The sequence below is a fragment of the Gambusia affinis genome, linkage group LG11 (assembly GCF_019740435.1).
Source record: "Gambusia affinis linkage group LG11, SWU_Gaff_1.0, whole genome shotgun sequence".
Classification (NCBI taxonomy): domain Eukaryota; kingdom Metazoa; phylum Chordata; class Actinopteri; order Cyprinodontiformes; family Poeciliidae; genus Gambusia; species Gambusia affinis.
In genome coordinates this window covers 8153868-8167357 of record NC_057878.1, presented here as the reverse complement: position 1 = coordinate 8167357, position 13490 = coordinate 8153868, and the positions used below count along the sequence as shown (strand labels likewise).

The window sequence follows — 13490 nt, the reverse complement described above, 5'->3', positions numbered from 1 at the left end:
CTATTCTGGTATATTTTAACTGTCTATAATTTGGTTGTGTGTATTTTATTGTGTAATTTCTGTGCCGAGATCCCCAACTTAGACCTGACCATTTAAAGAGCTGTCTGTGTCTCTGCTGAGCAGGTGGAGTGTGTCGGTTTTAAGAAGGATGATGTGTGTGTAAGCAGGAACTACAATGACGATCCAACAAGTAGGGATTCCATTTATTTAGCGAGTCTTTAGGTGAACTGTTCAAACGGTACATGAGGAGTTTTGTGGATCTGCATCCAAAGTTCATTCTGACCTGACCAGAGAAAGTAATGTGTCACTATGTAGACAAAACCCACATATCATGGAGGATAACGATTCAACGACAACTGAGTTGTAGGTCATAGTGCATCCAATGACCTGCTCCCAAGACTCGTCTTTGGGTTCCCTTGCCTTTGGGAGGCCTTTCAGTCAACAAGCCCTCTAAGGAGGCTGAAAGGCACAGCAACATATGAGAAGATTTGCTAAATCACCCCAATTGAAGGTCCAAAGGGGTCAGGTGCAGTGTGTGATGGGTGGTGACTGAGGGAGAGGACCCTGGCGGTCCGATCCTGAGTTGCAGAAGCTGGCTCTTGGTATGTGGAATGTCACCTCTCTGGTGGGGAAAGAGCCGGAGCTAGTGTGTAAGGTTGAGAGGTTACGGCTAGAAATAGTTGGTCTCATTTCGATCGCATGGCTCTGGTTCTGGAACCAGTCTCCTTGAGAGGGGCTGGACATACTTCCACTCTGGAGTTGCCCAGGATGAGAGGCGTTGGGCAGGAGTGGGCATACTTGTTGCTCCCCATCTCGGCGCCTGTACATTGGGGTTTACCCCAGTGAACAAGAGGGTAGCCTCCCTCCGCCTATGGGTAGGGGGACGGGTCCTGACTGTCATTTGTGCTTATGGGCTGAAAAACAGTTAAGATTACCCACCCTTTTTGGAGTCCCTAGAGGGGGTACTGGAGAGTGCTCCACCTGGGGACTCCCTTGTTCTGCTGGGGGACTTCAACGCTCACGTGGGCAATGACAGTGAGGCCTGGAGGGGCGTGGTTGGGAGGAACGGCCCCCCTGATCTGAACTCAAGTGGTGTTCTGTTGTTGGACTTCTGTGCTCATCATGGATTGTCCATAACGAACACCATGTTCAAGTATAAGAGTGTCCATATGTACACTTGGCACCAGGACACCCTAAGCCGTAGTTCGATGATCGACTTTGTCATTGTTTCATCGGATCTGCGGCCGTATGTCTTGGACTCTCGGGTGAAGTGAGGTGCGGAGCTGTCCACTGACCACTACCTGGTGGTGAGTTGGCTCCGCTGGTGGGGGAGGATGCCGGTCAGACCTGGCAGGCCCAAATGTGTTGTGAGGGTCTGCTGGGAACGTCTGGCAGAATCCCCTGTGAGACGGAGCTTTAACTCCCACCTCTGGCAGAACTTCGAACACGTTCCGGGGGAGGTGGGAGACATGGAGTCTGAGTGGACCGTGGTCCGTGCCTCCATTGTCAAGGCGGACTATCGGAGCTGTGGCCGCAACGGCCGTGGCGGCGACCTTCGAACCCGTTGGTGGACACCTTCAGTGAGGGATGCTGTCAGGCTGAAGAAGGAGTCCTAACGGGCCTTTTTGGCCTGTGGGACTCCAGAAGCAGCCAATGGGTACCGGTGGGCAAAGCGGCATGTGGCTCGGGTGGTTGCTGAGACAAAAACCTGGGCGTGGGAGGATTTTGGAGAGGCCATGGAGAAAGACTTCCGTACGGCTTCGAGGCGATTCTGGTCCACTATCCGGCATCTCAGGGAGAGAGCTGTACAGCACCAACACTGTTTATATTGGGGATGGTGTGCTGCTGACCTCAACTCAGGACGTTGTCGGCCATTGGGCAGAATACTTCGAAGACCTCCTCAATCCCACCAGCCGAGAGACAGACTATGTTTCTCGGCTGGCCTGGGAACACCTTGGGATTCCCCTGGAGGAGCTGGAAGAAGTGGCTGGGGAGAGGGAAGTCTGGGCCTCCCTTCTGAGGCTGCTACCCCTATGACCCGACCCCGGATAACCGGAAGAAAAATGGATGGATGGATGGATGGATGGATAGATCATGTTTGGGGTTTTTTTCTAGACTTTTAAAATGTATGAAGTCATAATTTTGTACTTCATGTACCGAGTTAATCTAGATATAGGGCTTGTTAAGACAAACTACAGTCTGGGTTAGACAGAATAAGAGCACATTATCTACACAGAAACATGTTTATGTTCCACTTAACAGCAATACTGTTATGGAAATCAAATCTCTGAAATCAGTGATGTAATCCTCAAATATGAATAAATTTGTTAATATTACAACTAAAAACCACCAACTGACACAGTCTGGATACATTTTTCTGCATAAACTTGTGATTTTCTTTAGGGTTATTTGTTCACTGACGCACAACATCTCCAGTAGCATCTAGCCACGCATCAGTTTTCATGTCACGTCCTCGGTGCAGTTACCACAGTCTCCAGCAGATGGCAGTCTCTGATCTCTGTCAAACTGTGAAATAACTTGAATACTTCCTCTGCGATGTTGCTTTACCTTGCAAATTACACTCACTTAATTTCACATAAAGCTGTGTAGCATTAAGTCACACAGAGACACCAGTTAATACTGCAGGTGAGTTACTGTGTACAAATCGCCTCTTGATTTTGAAATTGGAAATTGTAATAAACAGTGACCAGGCAGAAAGCAGAAAATAGAGTTTATTGTAATATTTAAATTCATTGTGACTAGAAGCAGGACTATTAAAGCGCTTTATAAAAGCTTTGTTTTTAGAGATGGAATGCCTAAAATTCAAGAATAAAATCAAAACCATTATATTTAGAGACCTTTTTTTTCAAACAGACAATTTCAGCACTTTTTCACAGATCCAGTGTTTAGCCCCATCACATGAAAGGTCATTCCAAGACGCTTTGCCGTAGTTATTGACATGTACACAGTCCTCCTCTCCCCATCTTCCGCTTGTCCCACCATTATCAGGCTGAAAGTCGTGCCAGTTCCTGTTAAATTTATGACAGAATTAGACAATGTTTCATACGACGCAACAACAGACACAATCAAACAGCTGATATTGTGATTTAAAGTACAGAAATAAAACCATATTTCTCTTTTTGTGCCTCTCAGCACTGAATCAAATATCTAATCACTTACTTGAACTCCGGGGAGTTTCCATCAACCCATTTCCAGGAACCCTCAGTTTCTTTATCATTTAAACCAATCCAAGCTTCCTTCTTTATGAGAGCAGCAAGGAATATCTGTCGAATAAGGCACAAAACTATGTAATGTGTATGAAACCTTTATGAATTGTTTGCCAAATACTGCTTACAAATAAGTCTATCTTAAACATTTGAGCAAACCTTGTTTGTTTCTGAGTTTTTTCATATTTTCCCCGTTTTAATTAATTAACTTATTTATTTTTACTCATTTAAGACCAGACCAAACTGACTGACTTTAATACAGTAATAAAGCCTTAGTTTTTGGTCTTGATCTTACACACAATGTACTGTGAAGTAAAACGGAAATGATACTTGGTTGTCAAAGATAAAAACAAAGAACTAAAAAGTTTAGCTCCCTTTACTCTCATCACCCTAAACTTTTGTATAATTCAATCTCAGTAGTTTTTCAGAAAACATTTAGTAAACAAACCAGGAACACAGCAGACTGGTCAGAGATACACTGGTGTAGGTTTCTGTCTATAATTGTCTAAATCTGGTAAACGTATCTCAAAAGATCTGCAGCTGAAATTGGAGCAAACGATTGGCTATGTTCTAACGGACAAAATGCGGAACATTTCAAGAGGTGTGAATGCATGCATTATTTTTTTCTAATATAAGAGCATATGACATAACATTAACCATTTAAGAAACTTATGGACTTATTTTGCACACAAATAAAATGTATCTGACTAATAAAGAGAACGCAGCACCTTCTCCTCAGCATTGTTCATCACTAGCAGATCAGCTCCTCTGTCAATGCAGTCCCTCCTGCCTTCATCCCAGGAACCAGCTTCGTTAGAGAAATAGTAACAGGAAACGCTGGACGTTATCCATCCTGTAGGACAAGTTGATTCTAAAAGAATAAAAGACAAACAGAGTTTTCTCTTGTATCGAGAGAGCTGACAGTCTATCAATAACAAGTGTCTAAAATTTCATAATACGCCAAAAAAATCTGTATTTAGTGTCCGTTCTAATAAATACTGACTAAATAAGCAGAAAATATGGTTTTGTCACCTTTCTAAACTTACACATAAAATATTACAAAACATGAATCTATTAGGCTGCTGAACAGAAATAAAAAAAGTTGTTTACTCATATTTTTTTTTAACAGAATTGACTCTTCACCGTCACACAGCTCAGCAGAACGAAGGTGTTTGAAGGAGTTTGTCGGGTGTCTATATTTCAAAACAGAACTGCATCAAGTAGCTACATTTTGCATCCCACACCGGACTTTGTTTGGACCATTCCTCTTTCCCGTTCTGGTGTGACTTCGCCATCTTCATTCCTGCGTCATCTGGCTCTGCTTCAGGGTGACCAGACTACCAGTGACGTCGGACCACTTTTTTCAGTAGCAAGTACCGGTAATCTGCCGCGTTACTATTTCAAATCCAGTAATCAGATTAAAGTTACTTACCCAAATCACCGTCCGTCACTATTTCCTTTTGGAACATAATGTTATTTTCTTTATCGACGTTTCTATGCGACGGCAGCAGCTGATTGCTGTGACATAAATGTAAACCATAGAGGGAAGAGAGAGATGTGCATCTGTTTTTTGTTTTTGGGTTTTTTTGCTTAAAAAACAGGAACTATTTTGAGTTTCTGTCGCCAAGGCAGACTATTATAAGTGACTTTGGGCTTGCTTTTTCTAAAGTCGATTGCAAATGTAAAGAGTCACGGGTTGCATATTTTTTTGTTGTTGTTTTGGGCTTGTTTTTAAATGTTAAGTTGCTCATTTCGGCTTGGAAATAAGCAGAGACACATACTAAATACCAGAATTTGCCTGATAAGCAGGTAGTTTTGGTCAAATCTGTGCAGCGGACTATCTGAGTTGTGGAGCAGCAGGAGGAGCTCTGTGCGCTGGGCTCTGACAGCAAACGCAGGTCCGTAACGCAGAACCGAACTATTATAAACATTAAACAATCTCCCGTACAGTTCAACCTTATAAATGGAGATATATAGTTGAAGTTAGCATTATGAAATAACTTGCAATAAAGTATTGGCAAAGCTAAATCTAATATTTATAGATGGTGGAACATTATTGTCAACAGTTGCTGAAAGTTACTTGTAATCTAAGTTACTTTCCAAATCAAGTAATCAGTAATCCAATTAAAGTTACTTTTATAAAGTAATTATGCCATCAGTGCAGACTTCAAGACTAAAAAAAGGTCTAAGCAGACGTCGATTGGAACTCAATTTATTCTAATAAAACATTAATCGACTATTCCTCATAAGTCAAAAAAAATTGTTTGCGTCACTAATCAGCCTCGCCGTCCAGTACCAGAACACGACTCATGAAAGAAATGAAGCTGTCTGGACAAACCTCGAAGCTTCATCAGCTCTTGAGTAACTGCAGTGAGGTTGGCATTCAGCAGGTCTCGTTCCTCAATTAGGATGGAAATCTTGTTATTTCCATCCTGTTGACATTCAGCCAGATTGCTGCTGGCAATATCACCTGCGTTATGATCTATTAACAACAGAAAATGTTGTTTAAAAAAAAACATGTAGTAAATTTGAGCACAGTTATAATATTTAAGCTAAAGTGCCAGATTATGTCATTCTGGAAGATAGTTTCAGGAAATTAGCACACACAACCAGTACAAAGAAAGAAATGAGATTGAGTTTGGTGTGAGATTAGCCTCTTTTAAAACAAAAAAAAATTAAGCTTCTGCTACCGAGGCGATGCTTTCTAACAGACTATTTCCAACAAAGTTTTGCAGCATGTCCTTTCAGGTGTTACTTATCAGAAATGTTCAAACTGGAAGCAAGCTGTTCTTCCGTTTTTAACTTTCACATCTTACATTGTTTTCACCACTGAATTGGTGAAACATGCCATTTCAAGCAGTGGTTATTTTAATTAGTTTTAATTAAAAGAGGCTGAAGAAATCCAAAAGACAGCAGCAAAAAGTTCACTTTATCCACAAGTAATTTAAAGACAGTGGTAGGATAAAATAAAGGTAGTCGGACTCACAGTAGACACCAAGGACGACCAGTCCAGCCAGGAGGGAAACATTGAGGAGCCCAAAAGCAATAATAATACCTAAATAGAGCCTCTTCTCAGACCTGCTTGAACCTTAACAAAGATTTTAAAAAATACATGTGAATTCTACTGAAAAACAATGACAAAACACATTTGTGTCTGTAGGTTGTGTCATTCTTACCTGGGTAATTTGGTGCGGAAATTTGAGGAACAGGTTTGACACCTTGAACATTAACATATATATCCTCCATTGCTTGAAAGGGGAGCTGAATATTTTCTTTCCAGACAGATTTGGAACCAGCAGCTACACTGAATACTATGAAAGCGTGGTTGGAGCGCTGTGGGGCAACACAGTGTTGGAGTCAAAGTTTGCGGAAGGAAGTGGCACAGAATAAAAGTTTGAACCAAAACTTTAGCATGTGGTTTTAGCAGGTCTAAGCTGTTCACCAACCAACACAGCCGGCGTGGAAATGAAAGATAAAAAAAGATTTTACTGACAAGATGAAAGTGCATCTGCGCAAAGAGTGTGTGGGTCCGGTTTTGCTTATGTGAACAGAGGAACAAACTCTGAGCTCTTCACATTTAATTCACACAAGTCGTGAACTGCGACTAAGTCAAGAGGCAGATTTTATTTTTTTTTGCATCAGTTTTATGTTGTGAGCTGCTAAAAAAGGGTTTACATAAAAGCAAATATTACTTTAAAACAAATGTGTGTATCTGGTGGAGTTTGTGCAGACAGAGGATGGCACTGTCACCATCACCGAAGAACGAAAATGCAACCCAAATCAGTTTGTTTTTAGCCAAAATGCTACCTATATGACCTCAGTTTAAATGGCCCAGTTTGGATCTTTTCTCCCATGTTGTGTCTATGTTGAAAAAACTATTCTTGCCCAATTAATTGACAGGAGAAGGGCCCAGTTCCACCCACAATGGGTCGGGAACAACTGAGGATACCTGTGGTGAAGAGTTGAGAGAGCACAGAGAGTTTGAAAGAGAGCAGAAGTTTTAGATGTAACCATTACAAGTTTTGAGAGCAAAGAGATGAAACGTCACCATAAGGACATGGAGGCAGCAGCAAGTCAAGGATGAGAATCAATCCTAAATTTATTGTTGGTTAAATATCACTGAGGGGCAAAGACACCTCCAGACAAACACCTAGAAAATGTTTTTTTTTTGTTTTGTTTTTTTAAAATGAAAGAAAGAAAATTAATTGAAAATTTCCAACATTTCAAAATGTTTTAAAGCTCAGTGTTGAAGAAAGTATTCCTGAAAGGTAGACATGTTTTTACGGTCATTGAGGTTAAAGGTACAGATTTTTTTTTTAAGCAGTGTGAAAGAGTAACATGCAAAACACTGATTTTGTTGATTATAGGGAATAGAAGAAAATGAATCGGACAGAAGTATTATTGCATATGACAAAGAAAAACATATTTATTTATTGAACAATTCTGAAAAAGCAAGAGTTGCATTCAAAATTCAAAAATAACACTAGCCATTACAAGCTGCATCTATTTAATAACAGGTCAAAATGGCATATTACCCTATAATGCAAAGCAGTTAGAAATGCTTATTTATACCATCTATGTTATTTCTTTTTCACAGATCCAGTTCTGAGTTTGAGAACATGGAAGGTCGTTCCAGAGGTCATCAGTTCTGATGTGTGCACAGTCCTCCTCTGCAGCTCCATAGGCTTTACCGCCATTATCAGGCTGATTCTCCACCCAGAACCTGAACGTTAAAGAAAAGAGAATCACAGTTATCACCTTTTGTTACAACAGAATCAAAAAAACAAACAAAAAAGGAACTACTTCAGTGACTCAGCATAAATAACAAAATACCTTTGTGGACAGAGTCCAAGTCTTGGATGCAGTTGCTCGGCCACAGAGACCCATTTCATGAAGTTGCATGTTTCTGAGCTAATCCAAAGCTAATCTACATCATTTTATTAAACAGATGTGTGTGTCCCTGGTGTAGCGCATTAGCTCATTCATGTTGATTGTTGAACTTTCTACTGGGGTTCATTCTTGGCTTTGCTAAAACGTTCGTTCAAGAGTACGATTGAAAGCTCTCAGCCTTAAACAGCATGTTTGATCTGAAGCATATTTCTATCTTAGTCCACTCTGTTCTTATGTACTAAGCAAAATGAAAAAAATAAAGAAAAAAAATTATCAAAAATAAAAATATTTATTAAAAATGTACACATTTCTTTATTGTCCTCACACGTCAAATATTCCTCAAAACGCAAGTCAAAGAGTAAACTAAGAAGAATCCACATTTTTAACCTGTAACGGTCAACACTGAACGACAAAAGAAACAAAGGAATAAAACTTACGTGAGAGCCGGAGAAGATCCGTCAACCCACACCCAGGTACCCTCAGTTTGTTTGTCATTCAAACCGATCCAAACTGAATCCTCAGTAGACGAAGCCACAAAGTTCTGCCAAATGTACAAAAAATAACATTTGTTTGAACTACATTTCATTGCATGCAGTCTAGTGGTGAACGTTTGCTGCGTTAATGGAACCTTTTTCCATCCTTTCATTTATTACCAATTATACTACTTATGCAAATATTTAGTTGGTATTTATAGTTTGTTTGTTTTTGTTTTTTTTTTACCTCACTCAATCTTATTGGCTTCTAAAACTAAAAAATCTGTTGAAAATTTCATATTTTTGCATTTTTACATACAGTACAAACCAAAAGTCTGTACTGACTTAGAAGGTTATTCTAGCACACCTTCTAATTGGACTCAATTAGAAGGTGTGTCCATACTTTTGGTCTGTACTGTATGTGTGACTGTAGAACAAGGCAGGTGTGCTAGAATAACCCTCCACATTGGCCCGAATAAAACAGGAAAAAAACAGATATTAAAGCACTGAGTTAGTCATAATTCCTTTCATTGGCCAAATCCATTATGGGCATGCAAAATTGGAATGCATAGCACTTAAAATATGAAGTACTTGCAAAAATTGCCTCCAAGTATCCATTACAATATTGCAAATACTGAAATTGTGATGACAACCAAGCATTTAATTGTGCAGCTCCAGAGACAATGAAATAGTCAACCAACATTTTTTTTTCTGTAGCTCTTCACAACATCAAACATCAAAACATGGAATAATATGGAACAACAAAAATGTGAATGAGTGTCATTTGCATAAGAAAAAAATGTTCCCCCATAACAGAACACAGTACCTGTTCTTCTGTGCTGTTTATCACCACAAGATGGGCGTTTTTCTTCACGCAGTATTCTCTGGCTGCATCCCAGGAACCGCATCCATACACAAGATAACAAGAACCGTAGAACCTCGTCCACCCTGCAGGACATCCCTCCTCTAAAAGAAACATCCAAAATTACACATTTCCCTCTGTTTCTGGTCGATATCAAATGCTGAAGATAAACCTTTCTAAAGTACGAATATAGGATTCTTTTTGCTTTCTATTTTTAGTAAATCTGTAAAACCCTCTAAAACATTTTTCCACATTTTTAAAATGGGGTATTTGTGTGAGTAATTAGTTAATTAGCAATAAGGCTGTAACACAACAAAGTGTCAAAAAAGTGAAGCTCTATCAATATTTTTAGATGCAGCCATACATCAATAAAGACATTTTCTCAAACTTTAATTACATGGTTTTAGTGACAAATTTCACAGTAAGTAAGAATAAATAAATAAATAAATAAATAAATAAATAAATAAATAAATAAATAAATAAATAAATAATAAAAACAGTTTTTGGGGTTCTTTGCACGTATGGCGCAGGTGTCACATCTGCATGAGCGAAATGCGGCTTTCTTGCTTCCACTTTGAGTTACCATGACAGCTAGAAAAGACAAAGTCGTATTTCAAAAGCAAGTAAAGCAATACCATGAACATTGTTGTCTTCCAGATATAATGGGCTTCATAGTTTTCATGGATTTCCCAACTATCCTGAATTAAGAAGACGGTAAATATTCGTCGCTACCAGTTAAAGCTAACGCCTTGACTTCACTCCTGATCAGCTTCTTCAGCCTAAAACTACCGGGGGGAGACGGATGGTAAATACAGGAGTGGTCCCTATGTTATTTACAAGGAACCACTTCTGTATTCAGCCTGAAAGAGGGAGTGTATGGAGCAGAGAGCCAGACAGCCGAGCGACTGATCTGCCCGTACTCATTGCTGTAAACACCGTCCTATTTGAGCTCTTTACAAGAAGCATGCACAAGTAATAAAGATAAATAACACGGAGACCTTAAGGAACACGGCCATATTTTTCTAAAAGCAGCAACTCTGAACCTGAACAGTCAGCTGAACTCAAACTTCGACACCAGAGCTGCCCTACTGTTAAGCTATGGGGCTTGTTGTGCTTCCTCATGCTTCGGAAGCCAAAAGCCCGAACTGTAAAATCCCCCGTTACTTGGTCTGTGTTTGACACTAACAACAATAATCACACATAATATATTTGAAAATAAATACAAAATAAGGTAAAAACATTGTCCATTAGAAGGAATTAAAATGATACTTAAATAGCACATTTTTATAAGACAAATGTCAGAGAACATTGCCCTTCTGGTATAAGCAAAAGTTAATGTTAGCCACAAAGTTTAAAGAAAGTAAAACTCACCTACATATCTGTGAATATATAACGAGGCGTACATCTTAAAACCTTTCTCCAGCTTACTTGTTGGGTCTTTGGATGGAGGAACATCATTAATTGTTACATTGGGTAAGCCCTGCAGGCACCTAGTGTAAAATCCCATTCCATGCAGGAAACGACTGGGAAACGACCGGCATTTTGTCTAGAGTAAAATGCCATACCGGAAACGACCGAGCCGCTTTTCCCCGAACGCGGAAGCTGACATGCAAAGAGCCCTAAAAAGGCATTCTCACAAGCAGCTGAAGACTTACTTTGTCTAAGCCTGCTCAGCTCTTCATTCATCTCAGTGAGGCTGGCATTCAGTCGGTCTTTCTCTTGAGTCACAGAAGAAAGCTTGATGGAGAAATCCACTACCAAATTGCCAGTTTGGTCACCTAAAATCAACAAACATTCATAATAAACTCGAAGATTCAACATACACAATAGATGTGGTACTGTGTTGTCTTGTTCACTATGAACCACACTTCCTTTCGTCAGATAGCTGCGTTCACTTTATTGCTTCTTCAGCACAGCGCTGCCTCGCAAAAGAACTCGCTCTCAGACAACTGCAGTACATCATGCACATGCATAATGTTAAACAGAACAAGGATACAGAAATTGCAGCTGTGCTTTTTAAAACAAATCAGAAAACATGAACACATAGCACAAAACAACTCAAAGGCAAGTTAAGATGAGAACACATATGGTTATGTGTAACAAAGCCAAAAATGTAAATATGTTTGTGTGACAATAACTAGTTTTTTGGGGGAAACTTTTCTATTGGCTTTGATTGCCTGGGATCATCTAAGTCTGTGTCTTCACTACCTCATCTAGCTTGAGGCAAATTATAAAACTTTCAAAACACCTGAGCATCATTATGGGAATCTCATACTGCTCTATTCTTACTGTAGGCTATCCCTGTTGGTGGGGTCTGCAGCCTGGAATCAGCACATCACGCTTTCAGCTTTAAAAATAGGTTTACATTATTATATATGTATTATTATGAAAGGGAAGCAGCACAGAGTTTATTCTGTTTATGTGGAATAAAAGCATTGTTTTTGGAGAACCAGACTCACAGAGGAGAAGAACATAGATCAGTCCAGCCAGCAGGGAAGTAGTCAGGAGCCCCAGTAGGATGATAACACCGACATAAACTCTTGTTTTAGAGTTTTCTAAACCTTAACAAAAAAGAAATGGGAATCAAACACAATTTGACATTTAACAATGGCAAAAAAAAAAACAAACTAAAACATATATTCACCTTGCTCTTTCCTCCACTCATTCTTTCTTCTTAGGGTAATTGCTGGACTTTTAGAGACGAATTTAATGGGTTCATTGGCGTAGATGTTCTCCATTGTCTGGACGGGTGCTGCTACTGTGCTTGACTGTCAGATCTGCAGAAAACGCATTGAGGAAAAAAGCATCTAGCTCAACCTCTTACCATTTGAGGAAGTCAGACGTCAGAGGCGACCATATCTAAGGTTTCACATTTCGTAAACAGCCATTATGTTTCCTTGACGGAAATGTATCACATAAAAATGCATATTATTTTTACCATATGCATTTTGTAAAAACAATGTGCATATTATAAATGTCACAGTTGAAATGGTGACATAAAATTATAAACAGGAATCCCCACACATCTAATGTTTAATTTTTTATCATTATTATTTAGTTGAGTCTTATTAAATATTTTTATAAATGCCTCCTATCACTCCTGAAATGACTACAAATCCGCAGCTGTTGAGCACATTGTTAAAAATGTCCTGCCTGAAAAACTCACAAGTGCCAGTTTGACAGTCAAAAGTTTACGCAAACACTAACTTGATAACTTTTGCACAAAGGTTTGTTTATTTCTGGCCTTCTCACTGCTTTTGATGACAGAGGAAGTGCAACACTGCCACTAATTAATCCGCTAATGATGCTCTGAACCTGCACTCTCAGTTCCCTTCAGAATTTGATGACTATTTTTTTCCCCAGAAGATGAACACGTGCTTCCTCTTCTGATTTATTTTGGGTCCTGCAGTCACAGATCGTGGGAAAGTCATAAGCACATTTTCAAATATGCTTATGACAATACAACTACTTTTGGCATTCATGCTTTGATTCTTTTCATGCAGTTATAGTTCCAAAATACTTTTTTTTAACTTTCTTTCACATTATATATTCTTCCATTGGATTTAATTTAATGGATAATTTGTGTCAGCTTCGTTATTTAGTTTAATTATTTTCTATTCCAATGTGACACTATGGTTGCCTTTACCAGACTCTTTTTGTTGCTGGTACATTCGGCCATTGCTGCTTCTTTTCTTGTGGCATTTTTAGAATACCACAAGGAAACAACCGTCTTTTTAAAAATTAAAGTGCCTGAAGGAATTTTATTGACATTATAATTACAATTAAAAAAAAAAAAAAAAAAAAAAAAGTTAAGCCACCAAAAAGAGCAAATACATAAATTTAAGAAGTTCCAGATAGATTAAGCTTTTTTGAAAAAAAGCTTAATCTAGTTAATTTCACGAATCATTTAAAGTGGTGAAATGCAGAAAGCTTTGCCCGCTTGATTCATAACAATAGTAGAAAAAGTAACAGTTGTAGTCATATAGTTACAGAAATCAGCAATGTCCCCTGTTAGAAAATAGCAGTAAAGTGAAAAGT

At 39.1% G+C, this 13490-nt stretch overlaps 2 protein-coding genes across 2 annotated transcripts; both read right to left on the bottom strand.

Moving 5' to 3' along the window:
* Nucleotides 1–2714: 2714 nt before the first annotated feature.
* On the bottom strand, nt 2715–6560 carry LOC122840457 (C-type lectin domain family 10 member A-like). Its single transcript, XM_044132905.1, has 6 exons — nt 6404–6560; nt 6214–6315; nt 5566–5709; nt 3956–4098; nt 3181–3284; nt 2715–3029 (listed from the first exon to the last, which is right to left on the bottom strand). The coding sequence occupies exons 1-6, from the start codon at nt 6471–6473 to the stop codon at nt 2867–2869; spliced, it is 726 nt and encodes a 241-aa protein (XP_043988840.1). The 5' UTR covers nt 6474–6560; the 3' UTR covers nt 2715–2866.
* Nucleotides 6561–7476: 916 nt separating this feature from the next.
* LOC122840458 (CD209 antigen-like protein C) lies at nt 7477–13256 on the bottom strand. Its single transcript, XM_044132906.1, has 6 exons — nt 12097–13256; nt 11912–12013; nt 11108–11230; nt 9417–9556; nt 8555–8658; nt 7477–7950 (listed from the first exon to the last, which is right to left on the bottom strand). Exons 1-6 carry the CDS (start codon nt 12188–12190, stop codon nt 7803–7805), a joined length of 711 nt encoding a protein of 236 aa, XP_043988841.1. The 5' UTR covers nt 12191–13256; the 3' UTR covers nt 7477–7802.
* Nucleotides 13257–13490: the final 234 nt, after the last annotated feature.